Below are 16,674 nucleotides of genomic sequence, written 5' to 3'. Positions count from 1 at the left end.
ACAAACCACAGATAGCAACAAGTCAATGATGGTGTAATGTAAAAAACAAATGTATGAATTACATAAAACTAGGGCATTTATACTGCAGAAAACCCCTACCCACTCAAAAAGAGAGATAGGTGAATTTACCATGATGGACACAGCTGTGAGTGCCAATAGTTGAATTAGCTCCCTGTTACTCTCAGTACTGACTTTCTCTAATAAAGCAGACATCTTGAGTGAGAAATGTATAACAGGCTAGTACCGTAATTGACATATAGTTATGGTTATATAAGGCTAGGCATTTATCGTCATTTAAAAAAAAAAAAATTATATTGTTGAATGACCGGCATATGTAGTAAAACAGGAGTAATATAAGCTACACAAAGGTACCATTCATGTGTTAGAATTTACCATTTGTAGTGCTAATAAGGAACTGCAGGCTCCTCCCCTAGCACTTCCTGTTTTCAGCTTCCTGCATGATGCATGATCTGTTATTTGCTATTCTCTGATACTGGTGAAGACATCTGTCACCTAATACGCTATATAATTGCCCATGCAGAATTGTGATTGGTGCAACTACAGCCAAAAGGTAGATTTCCGGCTGTTGCAGGACTACAACTTCCCTGTTGCTTTACTTAAACACACAGTGCTATCAGTAAAGTCAGAATTTTGGGGAATCCAAAGAGAATTTAAAGTGAATTTCAAATATGAGGCTAAAGTAGCCAAACTGGAAGCATAGCTGACAACTCTTTCAGTTAGGCTATAAATTTGAAATTCACTTTGAATTCCGATAATTCTCACTTTAGTGAATAACCCTTATACTGTGAAACACACCCATATGGCAGATCTGAATGTGTTAAATCTTAAATGACACTTGCTCTCCTCCAAAAAATGTTCTGAACAAAAGTTAAAATGTGAACCCCAGTATGCATGCTTCAACTGCCAGGAAATCTTTTTGCTTAGAAAACATTGCCCAGCTAGAAGAATGTTTTGAGAAATCAAATGAAATGAGTTCATGTAGAGATTTGTGTTGAATACGTTGAGTGTTCCAATTGCATTAATCCACTGTGATCCCGTATCTTTTCCTAACATTTACTCTGCACATTAAAACTGATCCTGTTGGAACCGCATCCCCTATGCTTGATGAAAACCTTATCTCCGCAAGGCACCTGCAACATGCAGATTTAATGGTAAAGAGGGTTAAAGCAACGCAGTGTTTTCACGGTGGTCTGCCGCTGTCTTCGTGATATTCTAGGGCACAGCTGGACTTAATTATAGAAAAAAAGGAAACAGAATAAAAAGCATCAAATTGAAGAAGGGAATGCGTCAGGATTCCGAAGGGAGAGATGAAAAGATTGGCTTTTTTCCACATAAGTTCCTTAGAGGGAGGAAAGGCAATATCACTTGACCCCCGCAATTACAAGTGAATATAATAGGGTCCTTAGCCTCAGCTATGGCTTACTCCAATAACAAACAATGTGTTGGAACAGGTTACATGTGGATATTAGAGGTTGCGTGAATAATATGCTTAGTGACTGACACATTGTAAAGAAAGAAAGGTGAAATTATTTGAACTCAGGAGTTTCTACTGTATTTTTGCCAGTTTCCAAAAGTTAACTCGAGAGCACTTTCCATAGACAGAAAAAGACTGGTGGTAGAAAGTTAAGTGTTCGATTTTATCCTTAATGTGCGTTCTTTAGTAAATTAACAGGGTTTGGAGATGTTGTTGCAAGAATTGTGAAGGCAATATCCTTTTTTTAACACCTTACTCCAAACAAGGCATAAAGATTTTTATACTTTCTAGCTGTGTGGATCTGCTATTTGTTTTTGCTCCTTTTTAACTTTTATTTATTGTTATTTTTTTTACATAAAAGCAGTTTCTTTTGTTTTTTTTTATTTCTTGAAAATTGCATCTTTCTAAAACATTTGCTCACTGCTATCTATTGTTTATTCTTGTATTATCTTTGATGCCTTTAATAGGTATTGCATATTCAACTTAATAATTTCTCCTTTCAAGGGCAGTACATAACTACAAATGAAGAACAAATGCTGCTCTGCAGGAAAATGCAGGAAAGGGTTCTAAAATTGACCAATAGGAAAACAATTTAGTGTGATAGTGATGGTAAAACCAAATTCTAAGAAATAATATAATACATTGATATTGCAAACCACCTAGTTGTGAAAATCTATATTTTTTTCTCATGCAGCTTTGTTAGGGGTAAAGTGTAAAAATCCTCCACACAATTTCAATAAAAATTCCAAAATACCAAAAACGTAATCTCCAAAAGGCATTTTATGCAACACATAAAACACTTTATAAAATTAGGAAATGGCTCTGCTTATTTTTCTGAGTCACAATATATGTCCCAATAAATACTACACTATAACAATGCAGTAAATTCTAATATAATAGTCAATATTTGTCAATATTTTAACTGCTTCCAAGCAGTAATTAACGGTGCTGAAGTGATCACAATCCAGGCATTCTGATACTTTCCAAGAAAAGTTTCAGCTATCACATTTCTGTGGAAGAGAAGTAATCATCACTTTAAATGGACAATAAAGTCATTCAATCTCAATGAAGTGGTCTGGGTGCAGTGTCCTTTTAACCTTGCAATGGAAAACACTGCAGTTTTTTTTTAGAAACTGCAATGATAACATTGCAGGGTAAATACACCTTTGGTAGCTGTCAGTATGACAGCCACTAGAGGGGCTGCCGCTACACTGACCAAGTAAATTCCAGTCACATAATGCAGAAGCACATTTAATTCAATGCACATCAGGTATAATATGCTTCTCTATGAGGAGCATTGGATTGGACCATTGTCATGGGAGGCTATGCCTTCTCGACAATGTTGTGGGAGGAAGAGAATTGAGCAGCACCGAGGGGGTCTCGGCACTTGAAAAAGGTGAGTAAAAACTTTATTTTATGAATTATACTGAAAAATAACTGAAATATAAAATTGATAATATAAGAAACACATGTGCACCACTCCTGAAAAGGCTATTTGAACACCTTAACTGGACATTCTTGACACCATAACCACTTCAACTCATGAAAATGTTTATGGTACTTGGAGTCCCTAGGTGCAATCCCATGTTTCTTTGTTAAACTGTTCCCAATTGGTTTAATGGTGAATCAGGGTCCCAAGATGCCTACAGCCCAGCCCATTTGATGGAGTGGCTAAGATAGAGATAGATTCCGCCTACTGCCATACCAAATCACAGCAGCAATAGCAGTTAGCGGTTGGCTGAGAGTGTCAACTGAGAGCTCTTAGCCTATCTTTGCCTGCTATTGCTGGTATAATTTGGTATAGCGTAAGGCAGAGTATAACTCCACTTAGCTATTCAGTTACTGGGGGCTGAGCTGTAGGTGTCCAGGGACCCCAATTAACTGTTAACTGTTCAGAACTTGTTTAACAATGAAATGTGGAATGTACCTAGAGTGTCTTTTAAAGAAACATGCACAAACACTACAATGTTACTGTGGACCACAATGGGTTAATAACGCATCTGTCAACTATTCGCATCAGCTGTACAATATAAAAAGGACACCAGCAGGTAGTTCAGTTGCCAAAATGAACCCAACCTGCATGGTTCTATTACTGGAGGAGAAGGAGCAGCAGTGGCACAAGCAGTAGCTAGGATACATGGTGTATGGGACAACCTTGTTAGCCTGTGAGAGAGGCTGGCCAGGCAAGAGGGAGAAAGGGACATTCACAACCTCCTCCCCCCCCCCCCCCCCCCGACAGTAAAGATAGTCTGCCCAAGGATACTACAGCAGATCGGACCTTGATGGATGTGGAAGGTATCTCATGCAAGTATGATTGATTTGTATGGGTTTCTTTTGGTAACTTGGAACCACAGTGTCAAGCTATTGGGGCAGTATCCGAGGTGGTACACATGTTAAACTGCCCACATTTGTTTTGTCTGCCAGCAGCTTCCAAAAAGAACATGGGCCTTTCCTATTCCCCTTCCTATATATTGTATATTTATATAGACCCTGCATATATCTGCAATGTCTACAAAATGTCTACAAAATGTCCATCCCCTCAATAAGGATAATCAAACAAACAAAATAATCCATTGTGTACATTTTCATAAATTAGATGTTTATGTGTATCTGGACAAATGTGGATACACATAATTGCTGTATTATCCCATATTTATGTGCTAGCAATGCATCTGAAATAATTTTTTTAATACTTACTAGTGAGGCATTTAACCCCTTAAGGACCAAACTTCTGGAATAAAAGGGAATCATGACGTGTCACACACGTCATGTGTCCTTAAGGGGTTAAACAGTTCTGTCTATTATCAAATCAATCAAGTCCGATATGATGGCAGTGTATAGGGTTAACACTTTCTTTTTATTAAAACAATAGAAAGTTTGCATTTTAATTATCTTTGCTGCAAAGGAAGTCATGTTTCGATACAGTATGTATGACAAATAACTAAAGAATTTAGAAAATTGTTGAAAAACCTTTCTCTATTTTCTTTGTTTGAGCTTCAGTAAGTGAAATTCTAAACGTGTTACTCTTAACGTAAAACAGGATCAGGTTTATTTTATATTAAACTGTGATTTAGAAACCACGCATTCCCCAACGCTGACTTTAATGTGAGACTTTACTATCACTTTAACAAGATGTTGGCTTGGATCCCTGCCTCTCATTGTTTAAGAGCTTATATGGAATATACAAAATCCAGTGTTATTGGGTCATTAGCGTAATGTCAGTGATGTTCATTGTGGTAGCTTGGGATCCATATAATGTTATAAAGGGAGAAGACTACATAAAACAATCCATATGTTGTATACGTGTTTTAATGGTATACTTCATTCAATGGACAAACCTTTGGTTACATCTTTCTCAATAGGTTTCTGTAATTTAAAACACATTCATATTAGCAGTATGGACACTTTTTAAAGGAACACTCCTGGCATCATAACAAATGTATTTTGATGACTTTCTTATGGTGCTTAAACTGTCCCTTTAATGCAGTGTTTCCCAACCCAGTCCTCAAGGCACACCTACCAGTCCAGGATTTAAGGATTACCCAGTTTTGTCTAAGGTGTTTTTTTTTTTCTAAACACTGCTTTAATGAATTGATTTAAAGAAAAACTCTAACATTAAAAATACATTATTTTATTTAATGTTACATAACTATTATAGTATACCTCCCCATTTAAAGAAATGTGCTTTTACTTACTTTTCATCCAGTCTCCTACTTTTCTGACATTATATATCTGGATGTTCACTGGTCCCATCCAATGCTTCTCAACAAGAATTATTGGGGACCTACTGGTCATGCATGCCAATCTCCATGCTCAGCCATCTAGTTGCTTCTCTTAGAGCATGATTGAATCTTATGCTTCTCTATGAGAATTATTGAAAGTCTTCACAAGGAAGCACCTATAGTAGCAGTCTGACAGTCTGACATACTAATTGATTTCCACTCGGGCGTCCTGACTGATAAATGTATACATTTCCATTTTTTACAAACAGCAACATGCCTCCCAACTGTCCAGATTTTGCCATCATTGTCCAGATTTTTGGGTCCCATTTCACCATCTGGCCTTAGTCCCCCGGTGTCCTGCTTTTGGGGACACCAGATCTTGTGCCCAACAATCAAAGCACAAGCACTGAAACAGTGCTCCTTGCAGGGTCAGTGCTCAGTGGACTAGCTAAAATGATTGGCAGGCCAGGATCATAGTGGTGGTTTGGAGTGGCGGTACCAATGGTGACCCTGTCTGTTTTTTCTCTTTACTTTTATATACTCTTTCTTTTTTGTTTTCTTTTCTCCTGTTCTCTTTTCATTTCTTCAATCCTCTGTTGTAGCAACAGGAATGGTTGTGAGTGTTTATCTTTTATTAAATTAGTAATTTGCTCGCCCTAACGGGAACAATCACTTGTTTCATTTGGATGCTGTGATTGCTGCAATATAGGGTTCTTATCTGTTACTCACTTTATTCTGTCTATTATAATTAATTGTATTTATATAATTGACCATCTTTGTATGACAGCCCACTCTGAGGTATGCATAGATTCACTTCTCCATGTTCTACAGGCTGCATCGCTTCTGCATATTGATTTGTACATTTTACAAATTTTGAGTGCCTCATGGTGTTTTATTGTTTTCTTTTTCTCTTCTGTACTGATTGTCAATAAAAATAAAGAATCTAAAAAAAAGATTGTCAGGCAGCCTGGTGTGTATTTACATGCCCCCTTCCTGGCAGGTAGTTCCCCATGTAGGTGGGTCTGCCTCCTTTTGGGCAGAGCAAGAGATGCGATAGCCCCCATCACTCCACCCCACCGGCGTTGCGATTCTAGGACTGCCAATATTGAGAGGTATGCATGCAGCAATGTTTACATTTGTTATACTGCGGAGATCAAAAGACACACCACGCACCAACACAATTTTAATGCATTTGCTATATCATAAGCCTGTATACTTCCCTCACTCCAGAAAAAGACATCCTGATGAAATGTATGCACACAGCTCAGCCACAGATTGCACTTTGTGATTAGAACTACAAAACAACCAGCATTAGAAGTAGATGACACACAAACATATAGTAAGAATATTGCTACCTGTTTGTAGTTTCTCTCACTGACTGCTGTGAGGTTGTGGATTAAATGCAGTTAAATCAGTGCTATCAGTGAATCTGTGTGCATACAGCGATAAGGAATTATTTCTAAGATGAGTGGGCATGGCTAAAGAGGCAGGCTTCAAGTGCAGCATTCTGCAAAACATCTTTTATTTGTGCAAAATCTATAAAGATTTGAAAATGTAATCCTCCTCCCCCCCCCCCCCAGCAAAATAAGGACCAAAACCGTCAACCACCATATGCATTAAAGTAGTGTTGGTGCCTAAAATGCCTGGAGTGACTGTCATTGCTTTTACACTGTGTCCTGTACTGTTTTGAATGGTCTCCTGCAATTTGCATTAGACCCACAATAATTTTGGAGATTATTAAAGAGTAAATTCCGAAGAGTGAATTCATATCTAAATTTTAAAATTTATACTGCAATAGCTCAATTAAAAAACGGGAATCATTTTATTACTAGGTCAGTTATCGTAAATTTAACACAACTTGTTTTTAGCTCTCTGAAATACATTCTTAGTGTCTAAATCTTATATTTTTGCTCAGAAAAAAACAAATTCGTCCGTTAATACACTTTCAAGCTGAACATTCTGACCCAATTCTCCGACTTGATGAATCCTAAAAATTCCACTTTTCAATGGTTAGTGTTATATATCCAAAGAAAACTGGGCACAATTACAAATTCAGTTCATTACAGAGCTAGAAAAACAGTGCCCTGCATTTTGGATCTTGGACAGGCATATGTGATTAGCGAAAATGTTTTTTTTCTTTCACTTGAATATTAAATCCTGAGGCTAGGATGAAGACATAAGAGCAAACGGTACTTCTGTAAAAGCAGACTCGGGACTGATTTCCTATTATAAAGTATTCTTTGTTATTGTTTCTACAGAAACACATCTTAAGATTAAAATTCCTACATTAAGTTTCACTTTAGTTAATGTTTAGTTTTCTTTTTTTTTTTAACTGTATTGGCAAAAAACAACTGCAAATCATTAGCTTTCCCATATTTTAATATGTTTAACCCCTTAAGGACCAAACTTCTGGAATAAAATGGAATCATGACGTGTCACACACGTCATGTGTCCTTAAGGGGTTAACTTGAATTTAAATGTGACTTGGATTTACTACTCTTGGACAAAGGTGCAGCTACTCTTTGAGTAAGAGTAAGAAACTACTTACGGACCCGACCAATCAGAAGAGGAGGTAGGTATATGACAGTCTCTACCTGCTTGTACAGTAAGTTACTCTAGTTTTCAAACTAAATCAGTACAGGGGACTCGGAGTACCCAATATCTGTGAAACTTGAAACCAAAAATCAGTACAGGGGACTTTCAAACGAAATCAGTACAGGGGACTCGGAGTACCCAATATCTGTGAAACTTGAAACCAAAAATCAGTACAGGGGACTTTCAAACTAAATCAGTACAGGGGACTCGGAGTACCCAATATCGGTGACACTTGAAACCAAAAATCTGAATGTGCTGTGTGTTAAAGAATGAGGGCAAAGTTAAACCTGCAAATGCTAGATTACTAAAACACTGATTACTATAGTCCTTCACTACCAAAATGTAATGTTTTAAAACTATTAGCATACTGTTTATTTGGAAAATGTAGTCATAGCTAGCACATAAATTGAGAAATGAAAAAAAATATACACACCATATTATATCCCTTATATTTCATATGCCTATGTATTCATAATCTAATTATTGCTTATATGGGTAAGTTCTTATTCCGTATGTCCCATAAATATAACTCCAAACTATAAAATTGGAGTGAGGGACACTGTATGAGCACATTGAAGGACCAGATTGTAAATGTGACATGTATTTTTCAAAACCCTTTGTAGCTGTGGCTCTTTGGCAGGATATTAAAATACATGTTCCCTATTCTTGGTAGGGCGATAGCAATAAATAAATAAATAAATAAATAAAATAACCACCTTGTGTCTTATTCATAAGCCCCCTCTCCAGAATGAGGAACATGAATTTTAACTTGATCTAATAAAAGGATATGGAAAAGTTCTTGTCATATTTAAAATGCGGTTCTTCAATGTACTTTAGCGTTTAATGGCAACTGGATCTAAAAGCTGATTGTACATTCGTTTTGCTGGCATGAAAGTAGTTATTAAGAGACTTTGAAAGACCATTGGGTGCTCTCCTTACTGCACCAGGATATACCAGGCCAGAGAAAGATACCTGTGTTGAGAAGAATCTGGAGCTGCCTTGCACAGGGCCAATGTCACAATAGCTGTACATTAAAGTATGTGTATTTGTCATACAGACTTTGATGCCTTTTACTCTTACCTGCAGCTGATGATTAATGTGTCATTAGAGTCGATGACAAGCTCGTCTTCTGTGATGTTAAGGGTAGGTGGGATCATAGAATATCCCTGCACCAGATCTGAGGAGAAAATTAGATGAGGAATTAACCAATAGGTCTTCCATATCCAGGCTCATGTTTTATTCCTAAATCAGGATTGCTAATTAAAGATAATGGTTTAGCCATTTAGCTGGGAATTGACCACCTTGCCCCTATCCACATCTCTCGTGTGTATATATGCAATATCAAAACAATGATTTATTCATATTTAGTCACAAATGCTGGAGAATGTTTCATCTCAGACTCACAATGCCACAGCCAGGAGGCTTCCCACTAAAACTTGTGTCGGAAGTAAAGATCTTGCTTGGAAGTGTGCATGATTGAGTAGTTTCATTGGTGTGATGTTGTTTTTTTCCAAGCTGGCTTTGTAAATAAACATTTTGATGTGATTCATTAAAATGTATCTATTGAGAAAGATCTTCAAAAATGTCAACACCTTATTGCACTTTATCTGTTGATACACAGAAGAGAACAAGTATTTTATGACATTTAGGAAAAACTAACTCATCTCAAAACTCTCAAGATGTCCTATCAAAATGTTGCTTTTTGTAATTAAGACATCATTACAGCTCTTTTTGTAATGATGTGTTCAATACAGCATGGGGAACAAACGTGTGTCAGGTTTATCAAACTCTCTTCTTTAGAGTACAGGGATGCAGTGGTGCACCCTAAACATTGGACACTTGATACTGTAAATGTAAACTGTAACTGCTATCATTCCGAATGATAGCAGGTACAGAGATCTGGAATGGATGTACCCCTTAACTTCATGTAGCCATAGCTCTAAGTGAAAATTAAAACAGAGCTGTTATAAAACATGCTAATAAGAAAGAAGCACCATTGTAATGATGAACTGTTAGAGATTCACCCTGGACTTTTTTACATTACAACAGCAATGACATTAAAAAAATGTGTGGTATTCATGATAATGTACCTTTCATTTTATTATCAGACATTATACTAACTCTGCATACAATTTTAAATCTTCATACTCTAGCTGGCAGGTCATTTAATAACTACAACCCTTAGTCTTTGCCTTCTTCGTTATATTCATTTCTACATTCTAGGCAATTGAATGTATCATTAGCATGCTCCCCAGCCAATCAGAACTCTATGTTACCCAATGCACTTCTCTAACTAATCCCATAGTGGGAAAAAGCTTTATTTTTAAACAAAAGCAAGGCACATGCACACATGTTTAGATCCCCCATGCATTAATTAAATGAAAGGGTCAGGAACACAAACATGTATTTTTGATCCTATAGTGTTAAAACCACCATTTAGCCCCTCTGGCTCCCCTTTGCCTGCCTAAATATAGTAAAATCTTACTTGTATTCAAGTCTGCAGCTGCTGCCTCTGACCTGCCTGCTGTCTGCTGACATCATCATAAGTGGTGATTTGAGCCAATCACAATGCTTCCCCAGAGGATTGGCTGAGACTGTTAAGGAGGCAGATTAGGGGAAGAGCCAGCCCTGGCCAATCAGCATATCCTTATAGAGATTACCTGAATCAATGCATCTCTATGAGGAAAGTTTAGTGTCTCTATGCAGAGGGTGGAGACATGAAATGACAATACTGCACAGTGTGCAGCACTGGCCCCCAGAAGCACCTCAAGCAGTCATCTAAGGAGTGGCCAGTGGAGTTATCACTAGGCTGTAATATAAACACTTATTTTTTTCGGAAAAGACAGTGTTTACAGTAAAAAAAACGCGTGAAGGGAATGATTCTACTCACCAGAACAAATTCAATAAGCTGTAGTTTTTCTGGTGCCTATAGTATCCCTTTAAATAATAAAATCATTCAGAGCAACTGAGCATTAACAGTTGATGACTGTTGGCGGTGATCATGGCATGTGTTGTGCTGAAGATGTAGGTGCTCTCCATAAAATACAATGGTTTATATATATATATTTTTTAAACAGCCTATATTATTCTGAGACTTGGTGAAGACTTCCAAAACATTTTCTTTTATGAAAACAACAAAGGTAAAAAAAAAGGGTTTAAAACATTTATGTGTATTAGTAGTCCTCACAAATAAAAGTTTATGGCCAATTGTGTAGATATCTACTCTTTTCAAAGCAAGTGATTTATGGACTGTATATTCTACTATAATCACATGGGAATTTAACAAAAACTGCCCTCCATTTAATGTGAGGTGTATGCTATACAAACACCGTCTCAGTTACCAAAAACTTGACACAAGTGAAATCAAATAGTGTGTCACTGATTAGTTAATGGTGGCAGCGAGTGGTAGGAAAAGGAATCAGACCTAATTTATGGGTTTGTATAAAAAGGCTTAATTATTAGTTCAGATTACATGCTAATTGTCTGGCAATGATATAGGTGACCATAATGAAGATTAATGATGGTTTTTATATTAGTGTATTTATTTCTTCTTAAGAATCTTTGTTGTTTCTATTGTCTGGGCTGAAAAATGTTTCCAATAAATAACGTTTCCAAAATTTGAATGTGCATTAGATTCGATGGCTCATTACATTCGAATCACACTTAAAATTTTCCAGCGAATTCACACAAGCAACTTAAAACTGCTGAATTAAAACTAGTGAATTCAAACTGGTGAATTCACACAGGCAAATTGCATTCCTGAAAGAGAGCTTAAGAAAGTATAGACTTAAAACCATGTAGCACTAAAATTGAATGTTACTGTTATTGTTATCACAATGTTATATAGTAGTATCTTCTTGTATTATTGCGCATTACATTCACCAGCAGAAACATTATTTCAGCTTCCAGGTTTCAAAAATTGAGGTGCATATTAGATTTGAATAAATAATCAAGGGAGAATAATGACAATAATACTCGCATCCATATTATCTAGGTTAGCTCTTACCATGATAAGGCTTTATGTATAACAAAAACGCAATGGCAAAAGTTAGTATGGAGATAGGTTATTATTATTATTATTTTATTATTTATATAGCGCTAGCAAATTCCATAGTGCTGTACAATGGGTGGACTAACAGACACGTAATTGTAACCAGACAAATGGACGCACAGGAGGGGTTGAGGGCCCTGCTCAATGAGCTTACGTGCTAGAAGGATTTAATTATAAAAACTATAGTTACATATTAGAGTAAGGTGAGCAAATCTAAAAAAAAGCAATATATTGTAAGTGAGATATATTTTTTTTTATCTACTTTGCACCTTTACTTTTAATATTAGTCAGTTTGTCTTTGACTGCCACCACTATATTTGATTTGGCAATTCTGCTTTGCTATCAGTGATCTACGTTTCTCATTTCCGCTACTTGAATAAGTCATATTGTAAAAGTTGAGTAGACGTTTTTCATGAAGTTCTAGATTCCCTTTGAGAGTTTACTTTGCCAGTTTGTGTATAAAACAGTAAAAAGTATCTAGCAGTCTACAATCCAGCAAACTGTAAAACTGTTTTACTTTTCTTTCTTGAGCTCAAAATGCACAAACTATTACTATGCTTTTTTTTTTGGTTATTATTTGTGTTTATCAATTATTATTTTATTAGATTTTAACATACCATAATAAAAGTTGCGTTTTAATCGATCGAGAAAATGTCCTTAGGGCAGAAGAGGTTGTGTTTAACGAGGAGAGACTAAGCCAGTATATATGTTGCATTTAATAACTCTGTATTTTCTGGAATTTTGTTTTCTTTACAAAGCTGATTGTTTTAACTCTCTCTGTCAGTTATGCTGTTAAATTTTTTATTTAATATCTAATCTGATTACATCCTAGTAAGCAATACGAAGACTGTGTCTTATCATTATATAACTCTATATTGTGCCATAGATTCGGCGAGTGTCTGACTTTAAAAGAGATTCCGTTCCATAAATTGTAGTCAAGTTTATCTAATAAAACTGAATTTTGGGGTATTTGAGGTATGTATCTCATTGTGTAGTAGTGCTGTAAATGCACAGAAACCTGCATATCCGGCTACTTCCTCCATGATTTTACCACCACTTACACTTACATCTTGTGCATATAGGGTAATCTGCCTTGAAGGAATGTTCTCTGAACACCAATTTCTTTTAAACTTTAAGCTTGTCTAAGCAAAGCCCTGGTCCGTATTTATTTGTAGAAATTTACGTTTGCTCAGTTGAGACATTATAAACCAATAAATGCATACAAACATAAAATAATATATTTTTGGTCCCTAAAGATAAACCTGCGTCTGTAGCTGACTCCCCGTCTCTGCATGTAAAACATGGGAATGAGATTTATAAATTTTCTTTTTTTGGAGGAATGGATTTAATTACTTTAGCTAAAATGTATCACTCTTTTTAATCTAAAAGATTTCTATTAGAGTGCTTGGAAAGATTTGTATTCAATTACCAGGGATAAACAAATCTAGACCTCAGAGAACTAAAAGTGATTAACACAAAGTATTAGAAATATTTATTTAAGCCACAAAGATATAATTTCACGAAAACTATTATATAATGATTTCAAAAACTAATATTCTCTGATTAATACTTTCACCACCAAACATTACTGCTTTAAAAAGCATTATAAGAGCTTCTATCTCAAACAAGGGATTCATAGCAAGCAAATAATAGCATATAAACAGAAATAACATATTATTTTGTCACATACAATAAATACGGGTCAGATTATCGATTAGGTGGCATAGGCAGCTCAGCGGGTCTCTGACTGGATCTGGCTCTGAATCTGAGGAGGGAGCTGTTAATGTGATCTGTACCTAATATTGGTGCAAACCACAAAGGTTCCTGAAGATCACTAGTGTTCCTGCTCCCTTTGTTTTCCAGCAATAATAGCATTTCATTAGGATCGTCTTCGTGCATGCCACAACAGAGTCTTAAAATATGACTTTTTTTGTTACAAGATTTGTTAAACACATCCAAAATCCAACGTAGTCTTTAAAATGCTAAGATGTATAGAAGTAGCTAGGGGCTTTCCAAAAGATGAGATGATATCATATAGTGCTGAAGTATTTAACCTGGATGGCTTCATTGGACATTTACAAGATTCCAAGCTTGTCTTGTGGTCTATATCTTATTACATTAAAAATCTGTAAATGATCAATTCACATAGAATTGCATAAACATGTTCTATTTGATTAGCCAGTGTTAGTTCAAACTAAATTCATTTAACTTTGAAATCCCAAGGTGTGTCTCACATGCCTAACCTGGCCCTTAATACACAATTTACAGTTGAGTGAATAACCAATTAATGTGTAGTTCTTCATCTCTTTGCATATTTCTATGTATACATACATACATGCATACATTTGTTTATAGTGCCCCCACCCACAAAATGGCTGCAGGTAGAATTGATAGTACAGTCTCACAGACCCTGCATTTTCAGCTGTATTTAAGAGAAGATAAATTCAAGAAACATCTGAAGTTGAGAAGGTTGAGTGGGTTATTATATACTTCTTAAAGAGGAACTGTTACTTCTCTGGAATTTACTCTATTGCATCAAACATTGAAAATCACTTATAACTTGTGCTGACTTTGAAATTGTTGACTGCCAGGTGCAAAGGACGGAACACATAACAATAACTGACAGGGAGCTAAGATGGAGGCGACCAGTTGCAAGATAAAGAGGTGTGGATTTCTAGATTTTATATTTCACACCTACCAAATACACATTTGTTAAATATAGGGAATAGCAAACATAATACTAATTTTCCTGGGAAACAAAGATATTTTTAAATATTAAAAATATAGCTAGTAATTCCAAGATAGAATTCTGAGCAGTAGTCTCATTTTAAACCTCAGTAAGTTTTACACGCATAAGTAATGAAATGTTATGGCTTGAGGGCATTTGTAATGAGTTTTAATATCCACATTTCCAGAAAAATGTGTTAAAAACCATACTCAGTTCTCTACATTTCCAAATAAACAGGGCATCAGCCAATATTTTTTTTTCTTTAATTGACGTCGAAAGAGTGCACCATATGTATTACTCTGATGATAGATATAAACCATTTATTGTAATAAAGGGCAAACCATATGTTAAAAAAAAATCGAATCTTTTCCAAACCACATTTTTTAATGTGTGCTTTATTAAAATGGTGTCTATATTTTCTTTAATATAATATATATGTGAAAAAATATTTGGTAGCCCAGGTGCAATGGTCAGGGGGGAGTTTCCTACTCTTGCTCACTATATGCATGAGGGTTAATGAAATACCAATACATGTATAGCTGTCTGCACCTATTTACTAGATTTGAGCATTGATCCAAATTTGGGTGATCAGTGAGTTGTCTGAATTCCACATCTCACAAACTCCATATGAATGTATCTCAAAAACAAAAACAAAAAACAGGCAATGGATAAGCCACCTAATTTGTTTTGTGACTGAGTTCTAACCATAGTACCAAAAAAAAAAAGGGAGGGAATAAAGAAGAAGCTGGTATTTTGGGGGAGAATGGGATTAAGCAGCTTAGCTTGTCTTGATAGACATGATGTCTGCCCAACAATGTGAGCTGTATCTGCTGTCCTATCAAAAGCTGGAAATAAAGGTCACTGAAAATGATTGATGGTTAGGTGACAACCACTAACACTTTATTCACAGATCAATTGAGAAGGGACCAAAGAAGCGAATGGAAAAAAGGAGGAGCAGTAGAAAAAAGTCTATATGTTTCTAAGCAGTTTTCTTCCAGACACATTGACTCTAACTCAACTATTGAGGGAGACAGACAAGCAGTGAGTTGTATCTGTTACCAGTGGTGTGTCTACATGGGAGTGGGAAATAGCTTGTGTCATCCATTCTAGTGAGAGACTGGTGAGGTGGTTAGGTTACTGCTGTGCATAATCAATATAGTGCCACTGATAAATTATTTCACTGATATGCAATAATGTCTTGTAAGATACAGATTATTTGATTTGCAGTGTGCTTCTGTGCCACTGCTTTGGATTTAAAAAAATGCAATGCAGTTTACTGTACAAGTAAACTCTGCCTGCACTGATTGTTAGGTTTTTTTTCAACAGTTTGTGTTAAGAATATCTATTTTTTTCTAAATGCTCAGTCCAGCGTGCTCTAACAGCAATAATTGAATTACAGGAAGGGTACAGCATCATTGAAGAATTTGTTTAAAAATAATTATTTTTCTTTAAATGTGTGCAAGCACTGTGCAAAAAAAAAAAAAAAAAGAAACAGAGAACAGCATGGTAGACTGAGTAGAAAGTAGCACCCATCATGTACAAGGAGGCTATTTTTTATATCCCTCAAACAAGAAGACCACCTCTGCTGCCACATTCACTGGCACGGCAGGACCTTCTGTGTTTTATGGTTGAAGCAAGATATCGGTGGAATCAGTGTACTTGTTGTCATTCTCAATGTTACCTCCAAAAGAAGCAACTAAGAGAGAGATCAGCAAAGTCTAGTGTGTTGGTGCCATGAGAGACAACCTTTACTGAAGAGGTAGATTAGAGTAATGAAGTAGTGTCCCCAATGTCTTGTTGTGGTGGTGATACATTTGGCTATGATATTTCCCTTTTCCCCACCACTGCAGACATAGTTTATTTGAAGTTCCAAGAGGAACTTGACTATGAGCCAAAGAAATTGCAAGAAGAGAGTCTGAAGAGGACATGCAACTCTTTTCTTCAGCTAGTGTGCACTCTCCTATTATGTCTTCTCCACTTTGTAAAAGTCCATCACTATCTGTTTTGAATCGCTTCATCCAATGGAGGCAGTTGAATGCAACACCATCTGCTACCAGTGCCACAAGTAGCTAACTGTCTGGCC

General features: G+C 36.2%; 1 protein-coding gene across 1 annotated transcript in view; it reads right to left on the bottom strand.

Moving 5' to 3' along the window:
- Positions 1–16,674, bottom strand: part of FLT4 (fms related receptor tyrosine kinase 4) — a 199,749-nt gene that overhangs the window by 56,080 nt on the left and 126,995 nt on the right. The window contains exon 2 of the mRNA XM_063447902.1: positions 8,893–8,989. Within this exon, the coding sequence (XP_063303972.1) occupies positions 8,893–8,989 (97 nt within the window). The remainder of the gene's footprint in view (positions 1–8,892; positions 8,990–16,674) is intronic.

The sequence above is a fragment of the Pelobates fuscus genome, chromosome 3, assembly GCF_036172605.1.
Source record: "Pelobates fuscus isolate aPelFus1 chromosome 3, aPelFus1.pri, whole genome shotgun sequence".
Taxonomy (NCBI): domain Eukaryota; kingdom Metazoa; phylum Chordata; class Amphibia; order Anura; family Pelobatidae; genus Pelobates; species Pelobates fuscus.
Note: the sequence above shows the minus strand (reverse complement) of the source record. Positions and strands in the feature narration are given on the sequence as shown.